The 25,596-nt window shown below is 38.7% G+C and overlaps 1 protein-coding gene across 1 annotated transcript in view; it reads left to right on the forward strand.

Annotated features, from left to right (window-relative positions):
* Nucleotides 1-25,596, forward strand: part of LOC136858059 (probable E3 ubiquitin-protein ligase HERC1) — an 850,878-nt gene that overhangs the window by 483,912 nt on the left and 341,370 nt on the right. The window contains exons 42-43 of the mRNA XM_068225263.1: nt 2,281-2,431; nt 10,014-10,193. Coding sequence (XP_068081364.1) covers nt 2,281-2,431; nt 10,014-10,193 — 331 coding nt within the window. The remainder of the gene's footprint in view (nt 1-2,280; nt 2,432-10,013; nt 10,194-25,596) is intronic.

A 25,596-nucleotide genomic window follows, 5' to 3' on the forward strand; every position in this document is an offset into this window, starting at 1 on the left:
TTTACATGGATCATCTGCTGAAAGGTATAAAATGGCAGGGAGGGATTCAGTTAGGTGGAAATGTAGTAAGCAGTTTGGCCTATGCTGACGATTTGGTCTTAATGGCAGATTGTGCCGAAAGCCTACAGTCTAATATCTTGGAACTAGAAAATAGGTGCAATGAGTATGGTATGAAAATTAGCCTCTCGAAGACTAAATTGATGTCAGTAAGTAAGAAATTCAACAGAATTGAATGTCAGATTGGTGATACAAAGCTAGAACAGGTCGATAATTTCAAGTATTTAGGTTGTATGTTCTCCCAGGATGGTAATATAGTAAGTGAGATTGAATCAAGGTGTCGTAAAGCTAATTCAGTGAGCTCACAGCTGCGATCAACAGTATTCTGTAAGAAGGAAGTGAGCTCCCAGACAAAACTATCTTGACATCGGTCTGTTTTCAGACCAACTTTGCTTTACAGGAGCGAAATCTGGGTGGACTCAGGATACCTTATTCATAAGTTAGAAGTAACAGACATGAAAGTAGCAAGAATGATTTCTGGGACAAACAGGTGAGAACAATGGCAGGAGGGTACTCGGAATGAGGAGATAAAGGCTAAATTAGGAATGAACTCAATGGATGAAGCTGTACGCATAAACCGGCTTCGGTGGTGGGGTCATGTGAGGCGAATGGAGGAGGATAGGTTACCTAGGAGAATAATGGACTCTGTTATGGAGGGTAAGAGAAGTAGAGGTAGACCAAGACGACGATGGTTAGACTCGGTTTCTAACGATTTAAAGATAAGAGGTATAGAACTAAATTAGGCCACAACACTAGTTACAAATCGAGGATTGTGGCGACGTTTAGTAAATTCACAAAGGCTTGCAGACTGAACGCTGAAAGGCATAACAGTCTATAATGATGATGTATGAATGTATGTATGTATGTGTGTATGTATGTATCAGATATTAAACATGTATCATTAGCATTTACACTTACTTAAACTACAAAACCTATAATTCCTAACATTCAAATTTCGTGCTCAAGTCGGCAAGGGTTAATATCAGCCCATTGAGATTAAATTTTGTTTTTTAGTAAATCTGACCCATTGAAAAATATTTAGGGGGTGAGCCCCAAAAAATTAGCTTTTTTTTTTCTTTTCAAAATAAGGAACACCCTAATATGCACTCAGTATGTACATCTGTACGCTAACCACAAATGCCATTATGGAAGCATATGCGCTCATATTTAAATTTGTTTGCGAGTATTGAAAATGCTTCTGACAATCAACTCTCCTGCCAAGTGTGAAGTATGCACTGTAATTCATTTCAAAATGCAAAAGATGTGATAACTGTTGAAATTCATCAGCAGATTAGTGAACTGTATTGAGAACACACTACGAGCGAAGGAATGGTAAGAAAATGTGTTAGAGCATTTAAAGAAGGCCGTATTGATGTCACAACGAGAAGCGTGCTGGGTGACCGTCTGTCATTACTGAAGTCATCGTGACTACCACTTGTTCCTGCACTTTAAATGCAATTAGGTCAGCACCACAACGATGATGACGACTTAAAAACGACTGTGCTGCAGTGGCTGGCACGTCAGGTGGTAGATTTCTGTGAAGATGCAATTCAGAAGCTGGTTTCACAATGTTACAAGTGCCTTAATATGCTTGGAAATTACGTTGAGAAATAGTCTAAGGTACAGACTTACATGTAAACATATAATTGTTTAAAGAATTGCATTACTTTTTTGCTATATCAAAATTGTTTTTACTTAAAAAAACACTCCTCGTAATATAGTCTATTAAGGATGTCAGATTTCCATCCCAACTGTATCTCGTGACTGAGTTGTTTCTGTAAATAAATATTTTTGATGAGACGGTTATTCTTCAGGCAGAAATTTAAAAGGCATTCTCCTTCTGCATTTCTGTTTCCAAATCCATTAGAGCCAATCACATTTTCCTACCTTTGTCTGTCAACACCAACTTTTGCATTAAAATCTCCCATCACAATTAAGTTGTCCACAGCTACATGTTCTTCCAGGTCTTCAAGGAATGTATCTTTCTCTTCTAGAGTGCATCCAGACTGAGGTGCATATACCTGCATGATGGTCAATATATTTCCGTTCGTTTTCCATTGTAGCTGAATTTATCCCCTCACTAACATACATTATGTCCAAAACTGCATCATTGTTCTTATTGATGAGAAATGCTATGCCATTATGGGCTTAATTTTTATTTCCATGCTCATATTTGAATGTTATTTACAGGCATAAGATTTAATGTATACATCTTTGTTTCAGTTTCCCACTGTGAATACACAGTCAGAAGGTAACAGTCCTCCTTTGTGTGGTATTTGTCAGCAGAACTCATCCCACCTGGCAGGTCATATGTTGTCAGCTCATCCTGGATGTGGTTTACTATGGGGAGCTGGTTACTGTGGTAACATCACTGGTCAGTATAATCCTGGAGTTGAGTAGTTCAATTCTAATATTTTGCTTTTTAGAGTAGAAGTTCATAGAAGCAGTATTAACATTTTTCCATTGATAAGAATTAAGCATGAAGCTGAGTGGAGTGGTGTATATGTTAATGTGCTACAGCTATGGAGCCTGCTCTGTGTTCAGCAGATGCGTGTTTTTGAACCCCACCCTTGGCTGTCCTGAGAATGGTTTTCTGTCGTTTCCTGTTTTCACTTCTTTGGTAAATGCTGGGACAGTTCCTATTTATAGGCCACAGCCAATTCTTTTCATTCCTTACCTAATTTCATTCACCATCATTTACTTCATCTTTATCAACTCCTTAACTGACGTTGGCATCAGGAAGGGTATCTGGGGTAGACATACAGGAATTAATCATGAAATAGATTATATTTTTGAATGCAGTCTTATGTACTGCTACTCTGGTTGATATTTGGCCTCTCCAACACACTGCCATCATTTATTCCTGTCTGATACCGAGCAAGTTGGCCGTGTATTTAGGGGCGCACAGCTGTGAGCTTTTCATTCATCAGGTAGTGGGTTCAAACCACCCTGTTGGCAGCCCTGAAGATGGTCATGGTTTTCATTTCACACACCAGGCAAATGCTGGGGCTGTACCTTAATTAAGGCCACAGCTGATTCCTTCCCATTTCTAGGCCTTTCCTCTCTCATCATCGTCCTGAGACCTATCTGTGTCGGTGTAGCGCAAAGCAACTTGTAAAAAGAAATTTAAGTTCACACAATTGATCACAGAGTAAAATGTTATTTAAAATCGTGAGTCTTGAGAAGTTTAAAAATCCAATGTGGTCTCTAAAAATACTGGGATGTTCATTCCTGATTTTTTGCTTTACGTCACACCGACACAGATTAATTAAGGTACAGCCCCAGCATTTGCCTGGTGTGAAAATGGGAAACCACAGAAAACCATTTTCAGGGCTGGTGACAGTGGGGTTCGAACCTACTATCTCCCGAATACTGGATACTGGCCGCACTTAAGCGACTGCAGCTATCGAGCTCGGTCATTCCTGAATTAAATTGCTAAATGAAGTGAATCACAGCAGCTAGACACATACTATGTGTTGCAAAATTATTAAACTGTCTTCATAACAGAGATGGTTTTGAAAACTCATTTAAAATCTTTTATTTAAAATGTTGTAGATGACTTTCTTAAGATGGAAGAGAATAAAATAAAACAGATGTAGATTGCATAGTTAAAACTACCATCCCATAGAATAGGATCTGAGAAAACAAATCAAAATAAAGATCAGATGAGAATAATCACAAGAAAACAAAGGTATGCTGAAGGAGGTCCAATAGAGAACTAAAACATGTATGAAAAGTATTAGAACGTGAATTTTACAAATATAATTTCTTATTTAAGAGATCTGAAGGTCCTCATAACAAAGCAAATTACTTTGAAATGCTTAATTTTTAAAAATCTAATCTTTAGCTGAACAGGAACCTCACTTAAGAGAACATCTTATTCACAGCATTGTCTTCAAAGAAACATCTCCCGATATCTAGAATGGTCTCATTAGTATGACAGACAATCAGGGATCAGATTTTTCATGAAGTCAACAAAAGCCTGTTTGTTTCTGTCAAAGCTGATGATACCTTAGATGTTAGGCCCCTTTAAACAGCAAGCATCATCATGATAATCAAAACATCCCAATTCAGTGTCATTTTAAGATATGCTAATATTTTATCACTGGAAATGGAAGAAAGATTTCTACGTTTTTACAATCTGTCCTATAACAAAATGGCAAAAATTATAGCCAAAGTGTTGTTAAATGAATTAAAAGGCCAGGAAAGTTTCAAAAGAAAAATTTGTAAGCTAGACATGTAATGGATGCAGTGTGATGCCAGGAAAAAACAATTTTGTTCATGTAATTATCGAACATTCTCCACATGCGTTGTTCATTCATTGTTATGTGCATATGCTGAATGTAGTGTTCCAATCAGTCACTGTTGATCTACATTTAGGGCAGTCACCCAGGTGATAGATTCCATATCTGTTGTTTTCCTAGCCTTTTCTTAAATGATTGCAAAGAAATCTGAAATTTATTGAGCATCTCCATTGGTAAGTTATTCCAATCCCTAACCCCCCTTCCTATAAACAAACCTTTGCCCCAATTTGTCCTGTTGAATTCCAACTTTATCGGAAATTTATTGAACATCTCCATTGGTAAGTTATTCCAATCCCTAACCCCCCCTTCCTATAAACAAACCTTTGCCCCAATTTGTCCTCTTGAATTCCAACTTTATCTTCATATTGTGATCTCTCCTACTTTTAAAGACACCAGTCAAAATTATTCGTCTACTAATGTCATTCCACGCCATCTCTCCACTGACAGCTCGGAACATTGAGCCACTATGCATTGGCTATTATCGTGTCGACATGTCAGTTTGGTTTATTCCGAACAAAGTTTTACTGTAATGGCGTCTTGCCACTTCACTTGATATGAGTTTAATAGTACCATGTGTGTGTGCGAGAGATGGCAGACATCTCGGTGTTCATCGGCGAAGGTCAAACTTCCTGCCACCTGGGAATCTTTCATCTCCTTAACGGTTTTGGTTGTTGTTATTTTGGGTACTGTAAAATAATGGCTTCCCTGTACATTGGAGTAGCATTTTTTTACTTATAAGAACATTTTTAAACGTTTTAAGTGTATCTGTAACTACCTTTCATTTTCCTGTTTGAGTCCTTTATAGCTCCAGGTATTAGTAAGTTACCTACCTTATATTTAATATTGGGCTTTTTTTCTTATTTCGATATGCAGTGTTTACTCCATTGTATGGATGGACTGTGTTTATGTGTGTGAATTTTGGTACTTGGTTGATATGCCTTTCGATTATGAGATGGTCCAGCGTATACTGTATATTTATGTCAGCCTTCTTGCTTGCCTTAACCATCAGATTGCGATTGCCGTTCGTGTCCTTGCCTTGTACGAATCACGGTCGTGATGGGATTTCTTTGGTGCATTGTATTGCACAGTCTTGCTACCATATTCTTCGTGCATGCATCATACGCATGTTCCTGTGTCCATCTGCGTAACCCTTGGTGACCTTGGGGTAACGATAATTACGATATTATGCTACTGTTGGACCTGTGTACCCTGTCTAACATTTGCATATCAGTACCGAAATGTATGGCGGTGTGGATGAGTGCGTAGTAGGTGTGTTGGAGGACATATGTCATAACGATTACCCATTTCCATTATTCATTCCATTTTATCAGTGTTTTGATGCCGGTTCGAAGCTTGTAGTTTTATGCCCTTGTTTGCCCCTTACTATATTATTCATTTTTATTGCCAACATGTTTAATTTCTTCGGTCCCTGCATTGTTTGCACAGTTTTGACCTCAGTCATTTATTTTGTTTTGCCTTTGCTGCAGGAGCTTGTTTTTCCCTTTTTTAACTTCCTGGAGCTTTTGGTGCGTGGGCAGATAACAACGGGGATGGGATAGTTGAAAAAAAAAAAGATGTGTGCAGGTGGACGAAATTGTATCTTCTTGAGGAATGATATATCCGCAGGGGCGTGAATGGAAGGGAACGGTTGACTTCCCGAAACATGTATGGTTAAATAAATAGTTTTCTTTCATTAATAAGTGGATTGACAAGGCGGATTCAAATAATAAGACTATTTTAAATAATTCTGTAATACATTCGGGAAGTGTGACCTTCGTTGATCTGTTCTGTAATTACAAAGAAATTGTCCTTGATGATTTTAATGATGTTGTAACCCTCAGCACAATTGCATTAAGTAAGTTTAAAAAAATACAATTTAAAAACCTGTTGGAATGTACACTGGAGAATGGTGGCAGGTACTATCCAAAGATCGACGATTGAGTTAAGTATGTATTTGGCACAATTTATATTCTTGTTTCAATTTAATTTAGTCTTCTTTAAATTTGATTTTCTTTGATTGAATAAAACTTGTTGTTTGCACATTTGAATTTCATTCGAGTAGCATTTGGATTCTTATTGGTATTATTCTAAGAGCCCGATTTCCAGCTCAGGATCTCAGTCTTCCGGCCTTTCCCAGTCACGGTCCATGATTTGTGCTCGCACATTGTATTCTGTCGACTTATTTTTTTTGTTATCGGAGAGTTACCCATGGGTGGGGTCTGGTTCAACATACCACTTAGTCGAGCAGCTCGTCTCGTTTCTCCCAAGGCTTCTCAGACCAAACTTTGTAACATTTTTGTAATGCTACTCTTTTGTCGGAAGTCACCCAGAACAAATTGAGCTGCTTTTCTTTGGATTTTTTCCAGTTCTTGAATCGAGTAATTCTGGTGAAGGTCCCGTACACTGGAACCATACTCTAGTTGGGGTCTTCCCAAAGACTTGCATTCCCTCTCCTTTACATCCGTACTACAACCCCTAAATACTCTTATAACCATATGCAGCAATCTCTACCCTTTATTTACAATCCCATTAAAATCCCATTTATGTGATTACCCCAGTGAAGATCTATCCTTCTATTAACACCTAGGTAATTACAATGATCCTCATCATGAACTTTCACCCCATCAGTGCAACTAATTAAAACTTAGAGTACTTTTCCTATTTGTGAAACAACCTGACTTTTAACCCCGTTTATCATCACACCATTGCCTACTGTCCATCTCATTGTTATAAATACAAGTTAAGCTATTATTCACAAATGTTACAGTGTCTAACAACTTTTTAACCCTTTCCACTCGAATTATTTGTATGTCCTAATTTCTCCCAACTCGTATTTATTTCTGTCAGCATTCTTCATATTTTAAAACCTGGTGTTAAGTACTGGTTGTAACAATATATACAGGAAGAAACTACAAAATTAATGAATGTATGATCTGTACATGACACAAAATCATGTTTTCCACTTTTTTAACGGTATGTCTTGAATGTGTGGAAGCGTTCAAAACAAATGCCTGGATGGAGCCCTGCTTGCTTATCAAACCAGTCTGCACTAAAATAATCCTGCATTTCTGCCTTACTATTCATCCCCATGTTAATAATTACACCAATAAATGCCTTCAGTTCTTCTAATGTCACGGCTTCCCAAGAAAACCAGATAGATCTATTCTAAAGTGGAGTATTTTGCTATAACTTCCTTTCGGCAAATTTGTTTGTCTCATGGACAGTAGAGGTTATCAACTGATCGGTAAAAAATAGCTACCAGTACTCTAGTTCTATTTTAAGTCTATTGCCACAATTTATGAATACACTGACTAATCTGTAAGGAAATATGGGTAATCCTGCATCACCCGTTCTCCGCGATCTCCAAGGGATGTTTAAAGTCAGCACTGTATGACTGGGACCGGGACGAGTCAAAATACTATCGCCTCCTCCATGATTTCTTGCGATGCTGATATCAGTGTCGTCATTTGAATCACTAATAGATTTATCACTTTCATCGCCAGATTCAAAATTTCATCACTTTCATGGTCACTATAAAAAAATATCAGCCCAAAATAGACGCAAGAATCTCAGCTTCGGTCAGACCATGCGCCGCCATGTTGCTTCACGCAACTGCTTTCCATTGTCAAGAAAACGGAGCAATTTTGCCAAACAAAGAGAAACTAAAACACACCCATTTGGTTTCTTTCGGTTTCTGGAAGGGACCAGCACTTACGAAACGAAGTACAAAAGCCCTGACCTCAGGTCGACACACGAGCAGAAAGGGTTAAGCTGTTCTTGCAAAAGAATGAACTGCTGATGCAACGTGGGCTCAAGTTACCAATTCCTAGCAGATCTTTATTGCATTTTCGTTTAGTGTTACTTGCTCCATGGCTAAGTGGTTAGCGCGCTGGCCTTTGGTCACAGGAGTCCCAGGTTCGATTCCCAGCAGGGTCAGGAATTTTAATCTTAATTGGTTAATTTCGCTGACACGGGAGCTGGGTGTATGTGTCGTCTTCATCATCATTTCATCCACATCACGACGCACGGGTCGCCAAGGGGAGTCAAATCGAAAGACTGTGAGCCGAAAATGTCCTCGGACACCCCCGGGACTAAAAGCCATACACCATTTCATTTTAGTGTTACCTATTTAAATGAAGGGAATATTTTAATTTTGTTCTCAAAAATGTCACAACATAAACCCTTTCACACTGGATAATTATCCTCCGAAGCCACTTTTAACATTAATACAACAACTAAGACAAAAGGCACTGCCTAGAGGGCACATTTGTATTTAAGATGGATGATGACAATGGTTTTTGTCCGACTAGCTTTTATAGTTTTCTGAGACATTGAGGTCCCAGAAGTTTGTCCCACAGGAGTTCTTTTACATGCCTTGCCAGTAAATTTACCAATACACCGCTAGTGTATCCGAGTACCATCAGATACCTGTGGGCTGAGTTGAGATCGAAGCCATTAACTTGAACTCAGAAGGCTAGCATTCTACTGTCTGAACTACTCAGTACGGTTGGTTTTTTTTTTTTTTCCACCCTTTGCACTCCTCTGTCAAATGGACTCGACATTGAAATATAATGATATAGATGTTGATTCCCATAGGGAACCTGAAATATTTGTCCCAAATGAGTAAATTTATAATACCAATATAAATGGTCCCTTATTGGACATTATAAATTTCCCTGCTAACTCATTCCTGGTTGCCGGCGTTTTGCCCCCAGTGGCTCCAAGTAGCCTATGCAGTGTCCTTCACGGTATGCACTAGCCATGCGTCTTCATGGGTGTGCTATGTACCTACTGATGAGCCTAACTTAGCACATGGGGGCAAAACGCTGGCAACCAGGTATGAGTTCGCTGGAAAATTTATAATGTCCAATAACGGACCATTTATATTGGTATTGAAATATTAACCTTCCACTCAGATGCAACTTGAACACAGCTTCAACTTTCAGTGTTTGTGTGTTGGCTAGGCTGTGTTTACGTTTTGTAGGGCCATCCTAAGGAACTCTTGAGAACACTTTTCCTGCTTTATGATAGTTTGCGAGAATTCTGTCTTTCTTGAATGTTTACGAGAATTTGTCAGTACATGCTTCCTCATTGATTTTGATATTTTACAACAGAGGACATTGAAAATGATTTTGATGTACCAGCTACTGAATTCAACAATGTATTAGTGCACAATGTAAGTGAACATAGTGAGAGTGAAATGAGATAGGAAGTAGTAATGCTCCTCAGTAGCTATAACGTTAGTGGAAATATGATGATCCTTATTTATCTGAGTTCCAATTTAATCACTCATTTTGAGTTGTGGGTAAACATTAACTCATTTTAAGGTGTGGTTGTAAATACTTTTTATGTTTTGGTGTTAGATTATTGTATCGTTCTCACTTCCTACTACTGCCTATGCTACAGAAATTGAATAGGAGTTGAACGGGAAACTCCAGCTAGGCATAATGCAAAAGATTAAGGTGGGAATCATTCTCAACTTTGAATGTGTTATTCTCAACACTCTCTTCTTAAGTTATTAAGACCTTTGGAACCAACTGAAGATTGTCATTCCTGTCATTCTCTTTTCTCCGTTTCTGGGTCACATGTATGGAGTATCATGTACATAGGTTGGGTTGGAATGACATGGTGTGTTGTTTTTTTTTTCTCCAGGAACAAACTACTTGATGTGTACCGACTGTCAAGACAAGTATAGCCTTCAGTTTCAGTGCTTTCCCAAGTTCCCAGAAATTAACAGGGAACAGAATCAACCACAGCCACCAGTTCCACCTACCAACTTGGCTCAAGTAATGGCACCAGATCTCATGGGTACTGGTGCCAACTGTGAGGAAGGTATGTATTTTTAAAATGTATTTGAACAGCTTATTGAATTTAGGGAATTTCTGAGAAAAGAACTAAGTAGGGGAAGTGTTAAAGTGGTGATTGATGGAATATGAGGCTTGACCTGAACATTAGAATATATGTACAGACTTCCATGAAGAGTACATTTTAGAAAGAAATGTACCTTTAAAATATCGATCGTCTGGTTCAAAAGTATGACAACTCAAAAATTGTTGATTTTTAATTACAGTTCGCGAACCTTTTCTTGATCCCTGAGCTCCATAGTGTTGAATGGGAACTTGGGATCAATGAAAGGTTCGCGTACTATATTTATATCATTCTCTTCCATTTTTAAAGCTCTCTATCTGGTTGAGTACTGCAGTAAGTTATATCGCTAATCAGAACCAAACTAAACCAAAAATATTACTATAGAAATGTAATTGTCATGTTGAACGTTCCAAAACTGCACCTTTTCGAAATACAGTAGTTTTGAATAGAAACAATATGTTATATGGTATATGTTATGTTATGTTATGTTTCAATCTCATATAACTCAGAACTAGGTTTTTCGAGATGTCTTACTTTTGAACAAGACGATCGATATACTATTCATCATTTCTTAAATTTGAGTCATGTGGATTACTAGAAAATGTCTGGTATTTGATTTTGAAGATATTTTTATAAAACACTGTACATATTTACAATAGAATGCCATTTATCCTAATCACATGTGATGCTTATGTGCTGCTTGATCTTGTAGAAGCTTCACCATTCTCTCTCATGTGGCTGTGTGTGTTTCTTATTCTAATCCTCCACAAGGGAGTACTAGCATCATGTAGCTAGCCTCTTGATGTCCTGTCTCAACGAGTCTGTCCTGGGCATGAAGAATTGCTTGATGTAGGTTCTCTCCACTTAGGCTCTTGAGTTGATCAACCCATTTCAATGAAGTAAATTATCTGAGCTGAGTGTAACTTGGTAATAATTCATGGTCAAAGAGTGTGACCAGAAAACAATGTCTAATAACCCACTGGTCCAAAATATAAAACTTCAACTAACATTTGTTTTAGAAAGAGTGTAATCTACAATAATATGTTGATATTGTATTCTGCAGAGGTTTTTTTTTTGTTGTTGTTGTTTTGTTTGTTTCTCACCCCTTTCAATACACTATTATTTTATAAGCCCCATTGGAAAAGGATTTTGTATATTTTGTTCTCTCTTTTTTTTCTCCTGCTTTTAATACGTTCCTCTCATCTTTAGAAACAGTATACCTGTACATACTTGATGTAAATGTACTCGTGTAAAAAAAGAAAAATAATAATAGTAATAATAATATCTCCTTATTCAGATGCAACTTGGTTAGGGCTGATCCTAGAAGACTGTGAAATGAAATTTGTACAAGTGATTAACGGACATGGAAGAAAGCTTGTTTACAATTGGGGTCAAACTACTTAAAGCACCAAATATACACTTCAAAACAAAAAAGAAGTTTTGCACCAGATGTAATCCTGAAGGATGTCTCCTGAGAGAGTGTAGTCTTGTTAAAAAGAGACATTGGAATGCAATGTAATGGTTGTTGTTAGGTGTATGTGGAAGTATGACGTGTAATCTTGGACAGTCCAGAATAGTGCACTGTAATTGGAGCCCTTGGACACAGCATACATAGAACGTATTTCTTCTTCATTTCCTGCTGCTTTTCCCACACCTGTGGGGTCGCGGGTGCAAAGTATGTCGCACATGTGGATTTGGCCCTGTTTTGCGGCTGGATGCCCTTCCTGATGCCAACCCTATATGGAGGGATGTAATCACTATTGCGTATTTCTGTGGTGGTTGGTAGTGTAGAGTATTGCCTTAATATGAAGCGGAAAGTGTTGGGACAAACACAAACACCCAGTCCCCGACGCAGAAGAATAAATCAAAGGTGATTAAAATCCCCAACCCGGCTGGGAATCGAACCTGGGACCCTCTGAACTGAAGGTTTCAATGCTGACCATCCAGCCTATGAGTTGGACTATACATAGAACGTATTTGTGGCCATATAAACATGCCTCGACAAGTCATTTGATCATACGCACATTGTTACATTGCATCAGCATTGCCTCCACATGAAGAAATTGCCCACCTGATTGAGTGCACCATAACAACATCTTTAGAAAGTGAAACTGTTATCTTGTAACACAAAATGTTCACAATTGTTCCCTCAGTGGTAACTTGCAATCAGTGACAGAAGCTAATGACACCTACACTAAGGCAGCATTTGGATTGGAACCTGGCATCATGTTTTTAGGTCTTCTTCTCTGATAAGAGCAGAATTCTCTGACACCTGATAAATAATCATCATTGGAGGGTGTTCATGGTTCATGTTTGTGGGTTACTGTAGTCACGTCCTAGTTTGTGAACCATGGACAACGGCTGAGTGGCCTAGTAAGTGGTCCTGATAGTCGGGATACCAGTTGCTATGGAATGGGAGTGGGCATCTCGGACATATTCTGAGTCGTGGCCCTCCTTGTGCTCAGGCGGCTAGGACTATACAATTCACCGGTGGTCCATAACCCGTTAGAGGAGAGATTCTCACTTGAACTATGTGCAAGTAGGGCAGCATCCTGCTTCATGAATTTACCGAGCTCAGAACACTTTAAGCAAGCCTCGGACCTATGGGAGTAATGGAGTCCCACTCCCATTTGACAGGCGTGGGACTCCTTGGAAACAACTTGGCGAACGAAATGGAATTCGATGGGGAGCTATCAATATTAATGGGGCTTATGGAAGAAAGAAGGTAGAACTGGCTGAGTCAGCAAAGAGGATGCATCTGGATGTGCTAGGAGTAAGTGATATTCGGGTAAGGGGAGATGAGGAAGAGATAGGAGATTATAAAGTGTACTTGACGGGTGTTAGAAAGGGAAGGGCAGAGTCTGGGGTAGGGCTCTTTATCAGGAATACCATTGCACGCAACATAGTTTCTGTAAGGCACGTAAATGAGCGAATGATGTGGGTAGATTTCTCAGTGGGAGGAATTAGGACAAGAATTGTGTCCGTGTACTCACCATATCAGGGTGCAGATGAGGATGAAGTTGACAAGTTTTATGAAGCATTGAGTGACATCGTGGTCAGGGTCAACAGCAAGGATAGAATAGTGCAAATGGGCGATTTCAATGCGAGAGTTGGGAATAGAACTGAAAGGATATGAAAGGGTGATTGGTAAATGTGGGGAAGATATGGAAGCTAATGGGAATGGGAAGCGTTTGCTGGACTTCTGTGCTAGTATGGGTTTAGCTGTTACGAATACATTCTTCAAGCATAAGGCTATTCACCGCTACACATGGGAGGCTAGGGGTACCAGATCCATAATAGACTATATCTTAACAACTTCAAATTCTTGAAATCTGTTAGGAATGTACAAATTTTCCGTGGATTTTTCAATGATACAGACCACTATCTGATCTGTAGTGAACTAAGTATCTCTAGGCCTAGGGTAGAGAAAGTGAAATCTGTCTGCAAACGAATAAGGGTAGAAAATCTCCAGGACGAGGAAATTAGACAGAAGTACATGGATATGATTAGTGAGAAGTTTCGAACAGTAGACAGTAAGCAGGTTCAGGATATAGAAAGTGAATGGGTGGCATACAGGGATGCTGTAGTAGAAACAGCAAGGGAATGCCTAGGAACAACTGTGTGTAAAGATGGGAAAAGGCGAACATCTTGGTGGAATGATGAAGTGAGAGCAGCTTGTAAACTTAAAAAGAAGGCTTATCAGAAAAGGCTCCAAACAAGGGCGAGGCTGACAGGGATTGGTACGTAGATGAAAGAAACAGAGTGAAATAATTAGTTGTTGAATCCAAAAAGAAGTCATGGGAGGATTTTGGTAATAACTTGGAAAGGCTAGGTCAAGCAGCAGGGAAACCTTTCTGGACAGTAATAAAGAATCTTAGGAAGGGAGGGAAAAAGGAAATGAACAGTGTTTTGAGTAATTCAGGGGAACTCATAATAGATCCCAGGGAATCACTGGAGAGGTGGAGGGAATATTTTGAACATCTTCTCAATGTAAAAGGAAATCATCATGGTGGTGTTGCAAACAGCCAAGCTCATGGGGAGGAGGACAATGATGTTGGTGAAATTATGCTTGAGGATGTGGAAAGGATAGTAAATAAACTCCATTGCTATAAAGCAGCAGGAATAGATGAAATTAGACCTGAAATGGTGAAGTATAGTGGGAAGGCAGGGATGAAATGGCTTCATAGAGTAGTAAAATTAGCGTGGAGTGTTGGTAAGGTACCTTCAGATTGGACAAAAGCAGTAATTGCACCTATCTATAAGCAAGGGAACAGGAAGGATTGCAACAACTATCAAGGTATCTCATTGATTAGTATACCAGGCAAAGTATTCTCTGGCATCTTGGAAGGGAGGGTGCGATCAGTAGTTGAGAGGAAGTTGGATGAAAACCAGTGTGGTTTCAGACCACAGAGAGGCTGTCAAGATCAGATTTTCAGTATGCGCCAGGTAATTGAAAAATGCTACGAGAGGAATAGGCAGTTGTGTTTATATTTCGTAGATCTAGAGAAAGCATATGACAGGGTACCGAGGAAAAAGATGTTCGCCATACTGGGGGACTATGGAATTAAAGGTAGATTATTAAAATCAATCAAAGGCATTTATATTGACAATTGGGCTTCAGTGAGAATAGGGAACATGCATGATCCGGGGTTTTAATTAAAAATATGCTAATCTGATTCAAAATTTCATGCAGAATTCAAAAATGTGATCAGAATGTACAAATAATAACTCCAAACATGATAAAAGTCTACGAAAATGTCACGTCACGCAAGTACGTGATCTCATTGGTCTGACGTCATCGTACAGGTTGACTGAATTAGCAGACGAAATAACACATAGTGTGCTGTGAGAAGCAGGATACACTTCGCGTATTTCTACTTTACGTTAGTGTCTAGTATGGTTAAATTCGAGGTCTATACATTGGATAATAATCTGAGTGGTATATTTTAGACTTAAAATGAATCCTGCGCAGACAGTGAGGCAGAAAACTTATAAATGGTGTAGAGCACATCGCATACCGTACCAAACAAATTGTAATACCAATATAATGGTCCGTTATTGGACATTATAAATTTTCCAGCTAACTCATTCTTGGTTGCCTGCGTTTCGCCCTCGTGTGCTAAGTTAGGCTCGTCAGTTGGGACTTAGCACACCACCCAAGACGCAAGGCTAGTGCATACCGTGGAGGCCACTGCATAGGCTATTTGAAGCCACCAGCAGTGCCAATGCACTATGAGAGCTATGTCTCATTTCCAAAAAATAGATGCCTGCCTGGCCATCAAATGATGTACATGTTGAATCCCATAGGGAACCCAAAATATTTGTCCTGAATGAGTAAATTTATAATACCAATATAATGGTCCGTTATTGGACATTATAAATTTTCCAGCTAACTCATTCTTGGTTGCCTGCGTTTCGCCCTCAGACCATTATATTGGTATTATAAATTTACTCATTCAGGACAAATATTTTGGGTTCCCTATGGGATTCAACATGTACACCAAACAAATTGTTTATAAATGTTCCAAAGACCCTAAAACTAGGGAGAAATGGATTTTGGCGAGCCGGAGAAATGCTGGTGATATATCGGAAAAGTCTACAGTTTATTTTTTTGAAGATTTTAACGTAAGATGAATTTGTTTGAATTTTCAAACCACTTTTCCATGTCAGCTGTTCTAGTGGTAAAACTTTAAATTTTAATGTATGATGCTTTATTTAAATGCTTCAATTACATCTTGGAATATGAAAGTAATAAACAGTGCATTGAATAATGCTGATTATTAAAGTATTCTCCAAACCTAACCTATGTTTTGGGTGATCCATGTCAAGATGATAAATCAAAGGGGTTATGAACCATTTTGACAGCTCTAATTCTATCTTATGGTTTTCCGTGGTTTCCCATTTTCACACCAGGCAAATGCTGGGGCTGTACCTTAATTAAGGCCACGGCCGCTTCCTTCCCACTCCTAGCCCTTCCCTGTCCCATCGTCGCCATAAGACCTATCTGTGTCGGTGCGACGTAAAGCAAGTAGCAAAAAAAAAAGTAATTCTATCTTGGCATGGGACAGTTATGTATGTCTTTATTGAAGAGCTTAATTGGTAAAGAAATTTAGGCTATATCTAAATACTCTATAATGTAACAAAGAATAGGCGTATACATCATGAAAGGAAACAACGTGAATTTAACAAATGTATAACTCTATACAAAACCAATGCTTGTCTGTTGGGGTCTTATAAGTTAACAATGCTCAATTATAATAATTATCATAATATTAATGAAACAAATAACATAATTGCACACAGGTGAAAATAGTGATGTAGGTGTTTAAAATATTATCCAACTTAGTTTTAGGTTATACAAGCCAAGTCAATAAACCGAAGGGTAAAAATACCGCGCGAGTTGACCGTGCGGTTAGGAGCGCACAGCTGTGAGCTCGCATCCGGGAGATAGTGGGTTTTGAACCCCACTGCCGGCAGCCCTGAAGGTGGTTTTCCGTGGTTTCCTATTTTCACACCAGGCAAATAATGAGGCTGTACCTAAGGCCACGGCCGCTTTGTTCCCATTCCTAGGCCTTTCCTGTCCCATCGTCGCCATAAGACCTATATGTGACGGTGTGACGTAAAGCAAACAGAAAAAAAAAAAGTAAAAGTCACAGCACCCAAAGACATTCCTGTATTGAGCGACTAAAATGTCACCAGGACACTTTTCTTTCCTGATATGCTCAGCTTGTTAAAAACCAAATGTAATTAATGTTATTGGCTTCACGCCCCGCTAACTACTTCTACGATTTTCGGAGACGCCGGTGTGCAGGAATTTAGTCCTGCAGGAGTTCTTTTACGTGCCAGTAAATCTACCGACACGAGGCTGACGTATTTGAGCACCTTCAACTACCACCGGACTGAACCTGCCAAGTTGGGGTCAGAAGGCCAGCACCTCAACAGTCTGAACCACTCAGCCCGACTTGTGAAAACTAGATGAAGTCATATTTATCTTTATCATGTTTAACTTTTTCCCTCCACAAAGATATTTAATTCTCTTTCATGGGCCCCGGAAGTGGGTAGGCCAGTTGTCCCAACCATAAATATATATTTTTTTGGGAATGATAGATTATAGCCCTATAGTACTATGATCTTTCTTTCCTTCTTTCTTTCTTTCTTAATCAGTTTATCCTTCAGGGTTGGTTTTCTCTCGGACTCAGCGAGGGATTTCACCTCTACCACTTCAAGGGCAGTGTCCTGGAACGTGAGACTTTGAGTATGGTGATGAAACTGGTGAGGAGGGCCATTACCTCGCCCAGGCGGCCTCACCTGTTATGCTCAACAGGGGCCTTGTTGGAGGATGGGAGGATTGGAAGGGATAGACAAGGAAGAGGGAAGGAAATGGCCATGGCCTTAGGTGCCTGGAGGAGAAGTAGGGAAATACGAAAAACCACTTCGAGGATGGCTGAGGTGGGATTCGAAACCCTTCTACTAAGTTGACCTCCCGAGGCTGAGTAGACCCCGTTCCAGCCCTCATACTATTTGTTTTCAACTTTCATGGCAGAGCCGGGAATCGAAACCGGGCCTCCGGGAGTGGCACACATTAACCACTACACCACAGAAGCGGACTAGTACTATAATGCTACCTATATGTTTATGTTAGTGCTGAAATCCAATTTCTTACTTTACTAATGCTGAAAGCCCGAAAATGTAATGTTATTCTTTAATAGGGGAATCAGTCTAGAAGGAAATGTTGAAAGTGATGTGATATCTATCCAGGTTCGTTGTTATCCAAATACTATGGGTTACAGTACATTGCACGTATATAAAAGACGCCACTTACAAACTTGCTTGTTATCCGCGAATTTCTGCGGCCACAAAAGTCACATTTTTCAAGAATGATGACATCTACACATGGTAGATTGTCTGACTGTGCTGTTTTGAACCTTTCTTCTGTCATTTCGAAGTTATTCGCAATCATGAATAATAAACAATTGGCTTTTAGCAACGGCTGATGCACAACGGCTGGTAGAGCTGTATGCGGTACTGGATCGTGACGTCACAGCGCGCCGCTTACGTCAGAGGCCGTTTCACTCACCTTGCGGAAAGGCACTATTAAATATTTTTTAAATGGTAGAAAACAAGGCAACATACCAAAATGCAGTACGTTTACGTACTATTACATTGGTGTACTTTTCAAAAAAAAAATTTTTTGAAATTGATGCATGTTCCCAATTGATGGTAGAATGAGTTCTTGGTTCAGGGTACTTACAGGAGTTAGACAAGGCTGTAATCTTTCACCTTTGCTGTTCGTAGTTTACATGGATCATCTGCTGAAAGGTATAAAATGGCAGGGAGGGATTCAGTTAGGTGGAAATGTAGTAAGCAGTTTGGCTTATGCTGACGACTTGGTCTTAATGGCAGACTGTGCCGAAAACCTGCAGTCTAATATCTTGGAACTTGAAAATAGGTGCAAAGAGTATGGTATGAAAATTAGCCTCTCGAAGACTAAATTGATTGTAGAATGCTAAAAGGTTAGTTTTTTCCACCTGTTCAATACATATAAATTTTATAAATTAGGAATTTATTATTGATTCCACTTGAGACATGTTTCGCCCTTCTTTGAGGGCATCATCAGTCAAAATATCACCTCAAGGTAAAAAATCAGGTAACTGGTTAGTAGTTGACATGTACAAATTAATACATATTATTAATACAATTACAAAAATTAAGTATGGGAAATAGTTGTACAAAAGTGATGGTTGAACATATAGGTTTATAGATGAAAAGTCAGCACCACTGCCTAAAATTAACATAGTAGAGTTCGGCAGTGGTGCTCTGGAGAAACAGTTGACGCAATCATAGGAAAATGAAAAGTTAAAAAATATTTACATTAAAACAATTAAGGGAGAAAAGGTGTAGTGATCGGCGTCAATGTTTGTAACCAAAAATTAATGTCAAAGGTTGGTAACTATACAGTATTTACATTGTTCAATTGAATAGTTGAGATAAAGTTTTAAAAATATTTACATTATAACATTCAGCGTAAATGTTTGTAATAAAAACTAATGTCAATAGTTGGTAACTATATAGTAATTACATTATCTAATTGAATAGTTGAGAATTTACAATTATATACATAATTACACAGGAGCAGCTGGTGTGCAAGGATAAAAAATTTTCAGTACCAAGTGCGTCCTGATGTTTTAGAGGTTGGAAGAAGGAATTAGTATTGACATTTCAGAAATATGTAGAGCAGTTTATTTTAGTTAAAATCACCGGGGGTAGGGAAATATTTCATAGCCAAATGAGGTTTTATAGGCATCAAGCTGGAAGTTTTTCAGTTGCAGCGCCGAGATCGGTACGGAGATGGTCAGTGTGGATGGAGATTCATGGGTATTCCGTGCGTTTGAACGGCAACAATGGTGACAGTTATTAGTGGGTAATTGCTAGTTATATGGGTAATTGCTAATTAGGAAAATGTTGCGGGTTGGAACTTTCGCTTATTCTTTTAGTTGACTTCTGTAGCTTCGAATGTGATGTGAAGACATCGGTGTGAAATGCCGGTGAGACAAATTGATATTGTTCCGTGGAATAAAGTATGGCGGACTTCGGGATGAAGTTATTGTTCTTTTCTGGTCTGGTGAGATAGAATAGAGTTGCTTGTGTTGTGAACTGCTGTGGAGAGATTAGAATGTATACGGCAACTGCAGAGTCAGAGCGTTAAAGCTGGGGTGAGGCATCTTCTCATTCTGACTGCGAAGAGGAGCCGTAGTGGCACGCCATATTTGTGCCGATGTGCGCTGGGTTCCGGCGTGTTGTTGAAAGTTGTATTGTATGCAGTGGAAGTTATCTGATGTGTCGATGGCATTGGTGCTGACTTTTCATCTATAAACCTATATGTTCAACCATCACTTTTGTACAACTATTTCCCATACTTAATTTTTGTAATTGTATTAATAATATGTATTAATAATATGTATTAATTTGTACATGTCAACTACTAACCAGTTACCTGATTTTTTACCTTGAGGTGATATTTTGACTGATGATGCCCTCAAAGAAGGGCGAAACATGTCTCAAGTGGAATCAATAATAAATTCCTAATTTATAAAATTTATATGTATTGAATAGGTGAAAAAACTAACCTTTTAGCATCCTACATTCAGTATCTTCAATACGGATAGCAATGATTTTTATCACTTGCAAAGACTAAATTGATGTCAGTGGGTAAGAAATTCAACAGAATTGAATGTCAGATTGGTGATACAAAGCTAGAACAGGTCAATAATTTCAAGTATTTAGGTTGTGTGTTCTCCCAGGATGGTAATATAGTAAGTGAGATTGAATCAAGGTGTAGTAAAGCTAATGCAGTGAGCTCGCAGTTGCGATCAGCAGTATTCTGTAAGAAGGAAGTCAGCTCCCAGACGAAACTATCTTTACATCGGTCTGTTTTCAGACCAACTTTGCTTTACGGGAGCGAAAGCTGGGTGGACTCAGGATATCTTATTCATAAGTTAGAAGTAACAGACATGAAAGTAGCAAGAATGATTGTTGGTACAAACAGGTGGGAACAATGGCTGGAGGGTACTCGGAATGAAGAGATAAAGGCTAATTTAGGAATGAACTCGATGGATGAAGCTGTACGCATAAGCCGGCTTCGGTGGTGGGGTCATGTGAGGCGAATGGAGGAGGATAGGTTACCTAAGACAATAATGGACTCTGTTATGGAGGGTAAGAGAAGTAGAGGGAGACCAAGACGACGATGGTTAGACTCGGTTTCTAACGATTAAAAGATAAGTGGTATAGAACTAAATGAGGCCACAACACTAGTTGCAAATCGAGGATTGTGGCGATGTTTAGTAAATTCTCAGAGGCTTGCAGACTGAACGCTGAAAGGCATAACAGTCTATAATGATAATGTATGTATGTATGTATGTATGTATGTATGTATGTATGTATGTATGTATGTTGGAGGGTGTTGAGAGAGAAAATTTATGTCAGATGAGTGGTATATACCATACCACAGGTCCAACTGGGAGGAATATTTGTCATATTTTTTGGCCAGCTTTATATACGGATGCTGGACACCACTCATCATCATTGAGGGCATTACGACTAGTGTACTATATTGGGACTGAATCCTTCAGCCCATTCAGTGTTTGGCCACACTGGCAACATGTTGGAGATGGATTTGTTCTGTAAGACAGCATTATGCCCATCCAAAACATTTGTACAGAATGGTCTGTAGAGTCTGCTGGAATGAATCCAATTGAACATGCCTGGGACTTTCTCAAGCAGGTGGTGTGAAGACATTGGGACCCACCTCTCACCCTGGTTGATCTCAAGAAGGCTGCCTTCAAAAAGTGGGGTAGGGCAGAACAGGACAGCCTCAACCACCAGGTGGGCAGCATACCACAAATGAACAAAGCATGCCTCTACGTACAGGGTCCAATAACTCCATACTAAGACACTGATTGTGATTTCCAGGTTTGATAGAAAGGAAACCACCTGAAGAGACAACACCATAAGGATGCATTGGAAAGAATTGAAGAAGAATTCAGCAAAACACAATCATGAGATTACTACAAAACATTCAAAAAGCAACTCAAAAATTACAAATCCCCCAACCCTACCAGTGAAGGATAAAAACAGTAAGCTGGCCCATAATAATAAAGACAATATGGAAATCCTGACTAAATATTCCAATAAACTCCTAAATTATGCAAAACTGACTGAAATCCTCAACTTGGATACCAACACTCCAATAACGCCACCACCAGAAAAAATCAAGCACCATATGAGATGAAAAATTACAAAGCGCCAGGAGCAGATCTGATCTTTGTAGGAGTCTGGAAATATGTAAGATGATCAGCAAAAATTTTCTTTCACCAACAGCTTGTCGACGTATGGATTAAGAAAAACTACCAGATCACTGGATGACAGCCATCATCCACCCACTCTACAAAAAAGCAGGCAAACAAACCCCAACAATTACACAGAAATCTTACTCCTTGACATAACATGCAAAAACTTTTTAAGAATAATCATTAACAGAATCAGGTTACAACTTGAGAAAGAACTAGAAGAATATCAGGGAGATTTCAGACCTTGAAGAAGCTGTCCTGACTAGATTATGAGTCTCAAGCTAATAACGGATTATAACAGGAGAAGAAACAGAGATATGGTGATAATGTTTATAGACTTCAAAAAAGCATATATTTGCATCCACAGGGATTCCCTACTAAAAATTCTGAGTCACCTCGGACTATACCCCAAATGAACAAATATGATAAAATTGACCTCACAAACACCAAGTAAAAAGTGAAGTTCAGGGGTAAATTATCGGAACCATTCAAGATCAAAACAGGACTATGCCATGATGATGGACTCTCACCACTGCTGTTCAGCTGCATTCTAGAAATGGTAACGAGGGAATGGTTTAAGAAATGCCCCCAAAAATAAAAATAAACAGAAAAATCAAAGCAAACTGCCTTGGTTTCGCCAACTTCGCATTACTAGCAACTGACTTGAACAAAGCCAAAATGCATTTATCAGAACTTCAAAACCTTGCAACTAAAATTGGCCTCGAAATATAATTTGAAAAGATAGAAATTATACCCCTAAATCCAACATCATTTAAAAAAACTAAATATAAATGGTAATAAAGTTAAAATTGCCACCCAGTTCAAATACCTCAAAGAAGTAATAACAAGCAACCGAAGGAAGAAACCTCAGCAAACAAGTTAGCTGAAGCACACATAACCTGGAGCATCTACAAAAAAGAATCACTACAACTGGAAACCACAGCAGAAACGCACATCCACCTGAATGAACAATCAAAGACAGGCTCCAGAAAATTGAAAGAAGAATTGGAAAATCCTGCATCAAGAAAAAATACCAGAAAGACGGACAGTGGTGGATAGTGCCGAACGAAGTCATGTACAAAAAGTTGGAACTCATTACTGATGCTAATCTCAAAAAAGGAGACTGGGATTCTTTGGATACATATTGCGAATACAAGATTAGAAACTTCTGAGACAACTGGTACAGTATAATCTTGACTTAAAATATCTCACAACAGGATGCAGAAAGGAAATTGGCCTTACACCATGAAGACACCACAGAGAAGTTAAAGTTATACAAAAAATCTCGCACACAAACGGTTGGTAGTCACAAAAGAGAAAAAAAGCCTTCATAACTCAAATATTTTCAACAGCAAAAAGGGCACGAAGATCAGAACATACGGAAAAGTACTAGGAATACCACAAGGGCCAAATACCATCATCATCATCATCATCATCATCATCATCATCATCATCATGTACAGTTCCACTCTCCCGGGTACTGTTAATGAGCCTCTTCCACATCTTTCTGTCCATATAGAACTTGTCATGGAGCATCCACTGTCCATCCTCTGGTAACTAGATCAACCTTGATCGTGTCCATCCATCGGGTTTTAGGTCTTCCTTGCAGGTCTTTTCCCCTCCACTATCTTTCCAAATTTATTCTGGCTGTTGTAGGCTCCAGGGACAAATACCATATTTCTCCTATTCCAAAGACGACTTTTTTCTCTCAGAATTTCATGTGAAAAATCAAGGGTTGTCTTGAATTCGCGACGCAACAGTAATGTGTTAACGAATATGGAATTATGGCAGCAGTAATGAACACCATGGGCAGTTACCACAGTAACCATCTGCTTCTCTTTACCCCTGCCTTCCACGTGCTCAAAACTCGACCGTACATATACTAAACTTCATGCTTGAGCCCGTATTGTCATAAGTATTAACTTGTAAAATTCTTATGTCAAATATTCCACCTTTACAATACTGTGAATAATAATGAGACATGTTTTGTCCCGCTTTCAGAACATCTTCAATCAAATAAGAACAAGACCCATTTAAGAAATATGGTAAGGACGAAGTTCAGCTATTTGATAAAAGTCTTTGCATCCTTGCAGATTGTTCAGTCGTGTTAACTCGTGATGGCTTTTGTCATGATTGTCTTCAGGTGTAAAAACGCATGGTCATTGATCCATATCGACAAGGAAAATGATGAAGATGATTATAAAAATGATAAAAAACATAAAGAAACGATTACTTGAAGAATAAGACAAGAGGGAAGCATGAAAGAAGGGAGCACTCCCTTTACAGTACATTAGATGCTCTAATGTCACAAAGCCAGAAGAAAACTAAATATGAAGGCCTACAACATCGAAAGCTCATAAAATTGATCAACAATAACATTACATTGACCAATGTTTGTTGTGATGTGATTTGTCTCTTCTGTTTCCACTCATCTGTGAATAGATGGGATTACTGCTGCGTACTGAGTAAAACAGACTGCCTGAATATCGTTGTGAAGTAGGTAGCTGGGGACTTAGATAACTTTCTTCTGTAGCATGCTATTCCTCTGATTTATAAATTTTGTAATGCGACTGGTATGTAACACACTGGTTCATCATATTATTCCAGCTATTTGATCCCTACTCTGAGGCATTGATAGATTTGTCCGGCTCCATGGCTAAATAGTTAGCTTGCTGGCCTTTGGTTCAAGGGTCAGGGATTTTAACCATAAATGGTTATTTCCACTAGTTTGAGGACTGGGCGGGTATGTGTGTCGTCCTTAAATAGAAGATAAAAGGAAAAACAAATAAAGAATAAGAAAACATCTAAATTTAAATCTAAGAATTTCATTTTTTGTCCGTATTGAACTGAGAACGTAAGATAGGAAACTTAAAAGGGTCCACCTTTTCGAAACAAATAAATGTTATAAGTTTATTTACGCTTGGAACTAGTTTCGACGCTGTTTGGCGTCATCTTCAGCCAAAATGTGGGAAATAGGCATAGGCATAAGCATGCAGACATTTACATTATACAAGATGTTAAATCAGTGTGATTAAATAAGAGACAAGAAATAGTGAATTACAATGTCAGTTTACAAAATGGTCATGAAGGGTGAGTCAAAATTGTATAAACATGAGTTAGGGCTCAAAAACATAATCACTTGAAAAACATATAAACCGCAACAAAACCACGTGGAAGTTCGAGATGAAATTGGCATTGGAGATTCAAATTATTTCAGACACTCTTCCATTGAATGTTGCCTGCCGCAAGTGTAGTATAAAACATAGATTAGATTTCAACAAACACAATCGTCTCAAAAATGCACATAACATTTTGACTATGCCTATGCCTATTTCCCACATTTTGGCTGAAGATGACGCCAAACAGCGTCGAAACTAGTTCCAAGTGTAAATATATGTTGTAAATAAACTTATAACATTTATTTGTATTGAAAAGGTGGACCATTTTAAGCTTCCTATCTTACTTAAGAAAACATCAGAAGAAAATGAAAAATTTAATTAAAAATTGGAATGAGCAGTGTG

The sequence above is a fragment of the Anabrus simplex genome, chromosome 1 (genome assembly GCF_040414725.1).
Source record: "Anabrus simplex isolate iqAnaSimp1 chromosome 1, ASM4041472v1, whole genome shotgun sequence".
In the NCBI taxonomy this organism is placed as follows: Eukaryota; Metazoa; Arthropoda; class Insecta; order Orthoptera; family Tettigoniidae; genus Anabrus; species Anabrus simplex.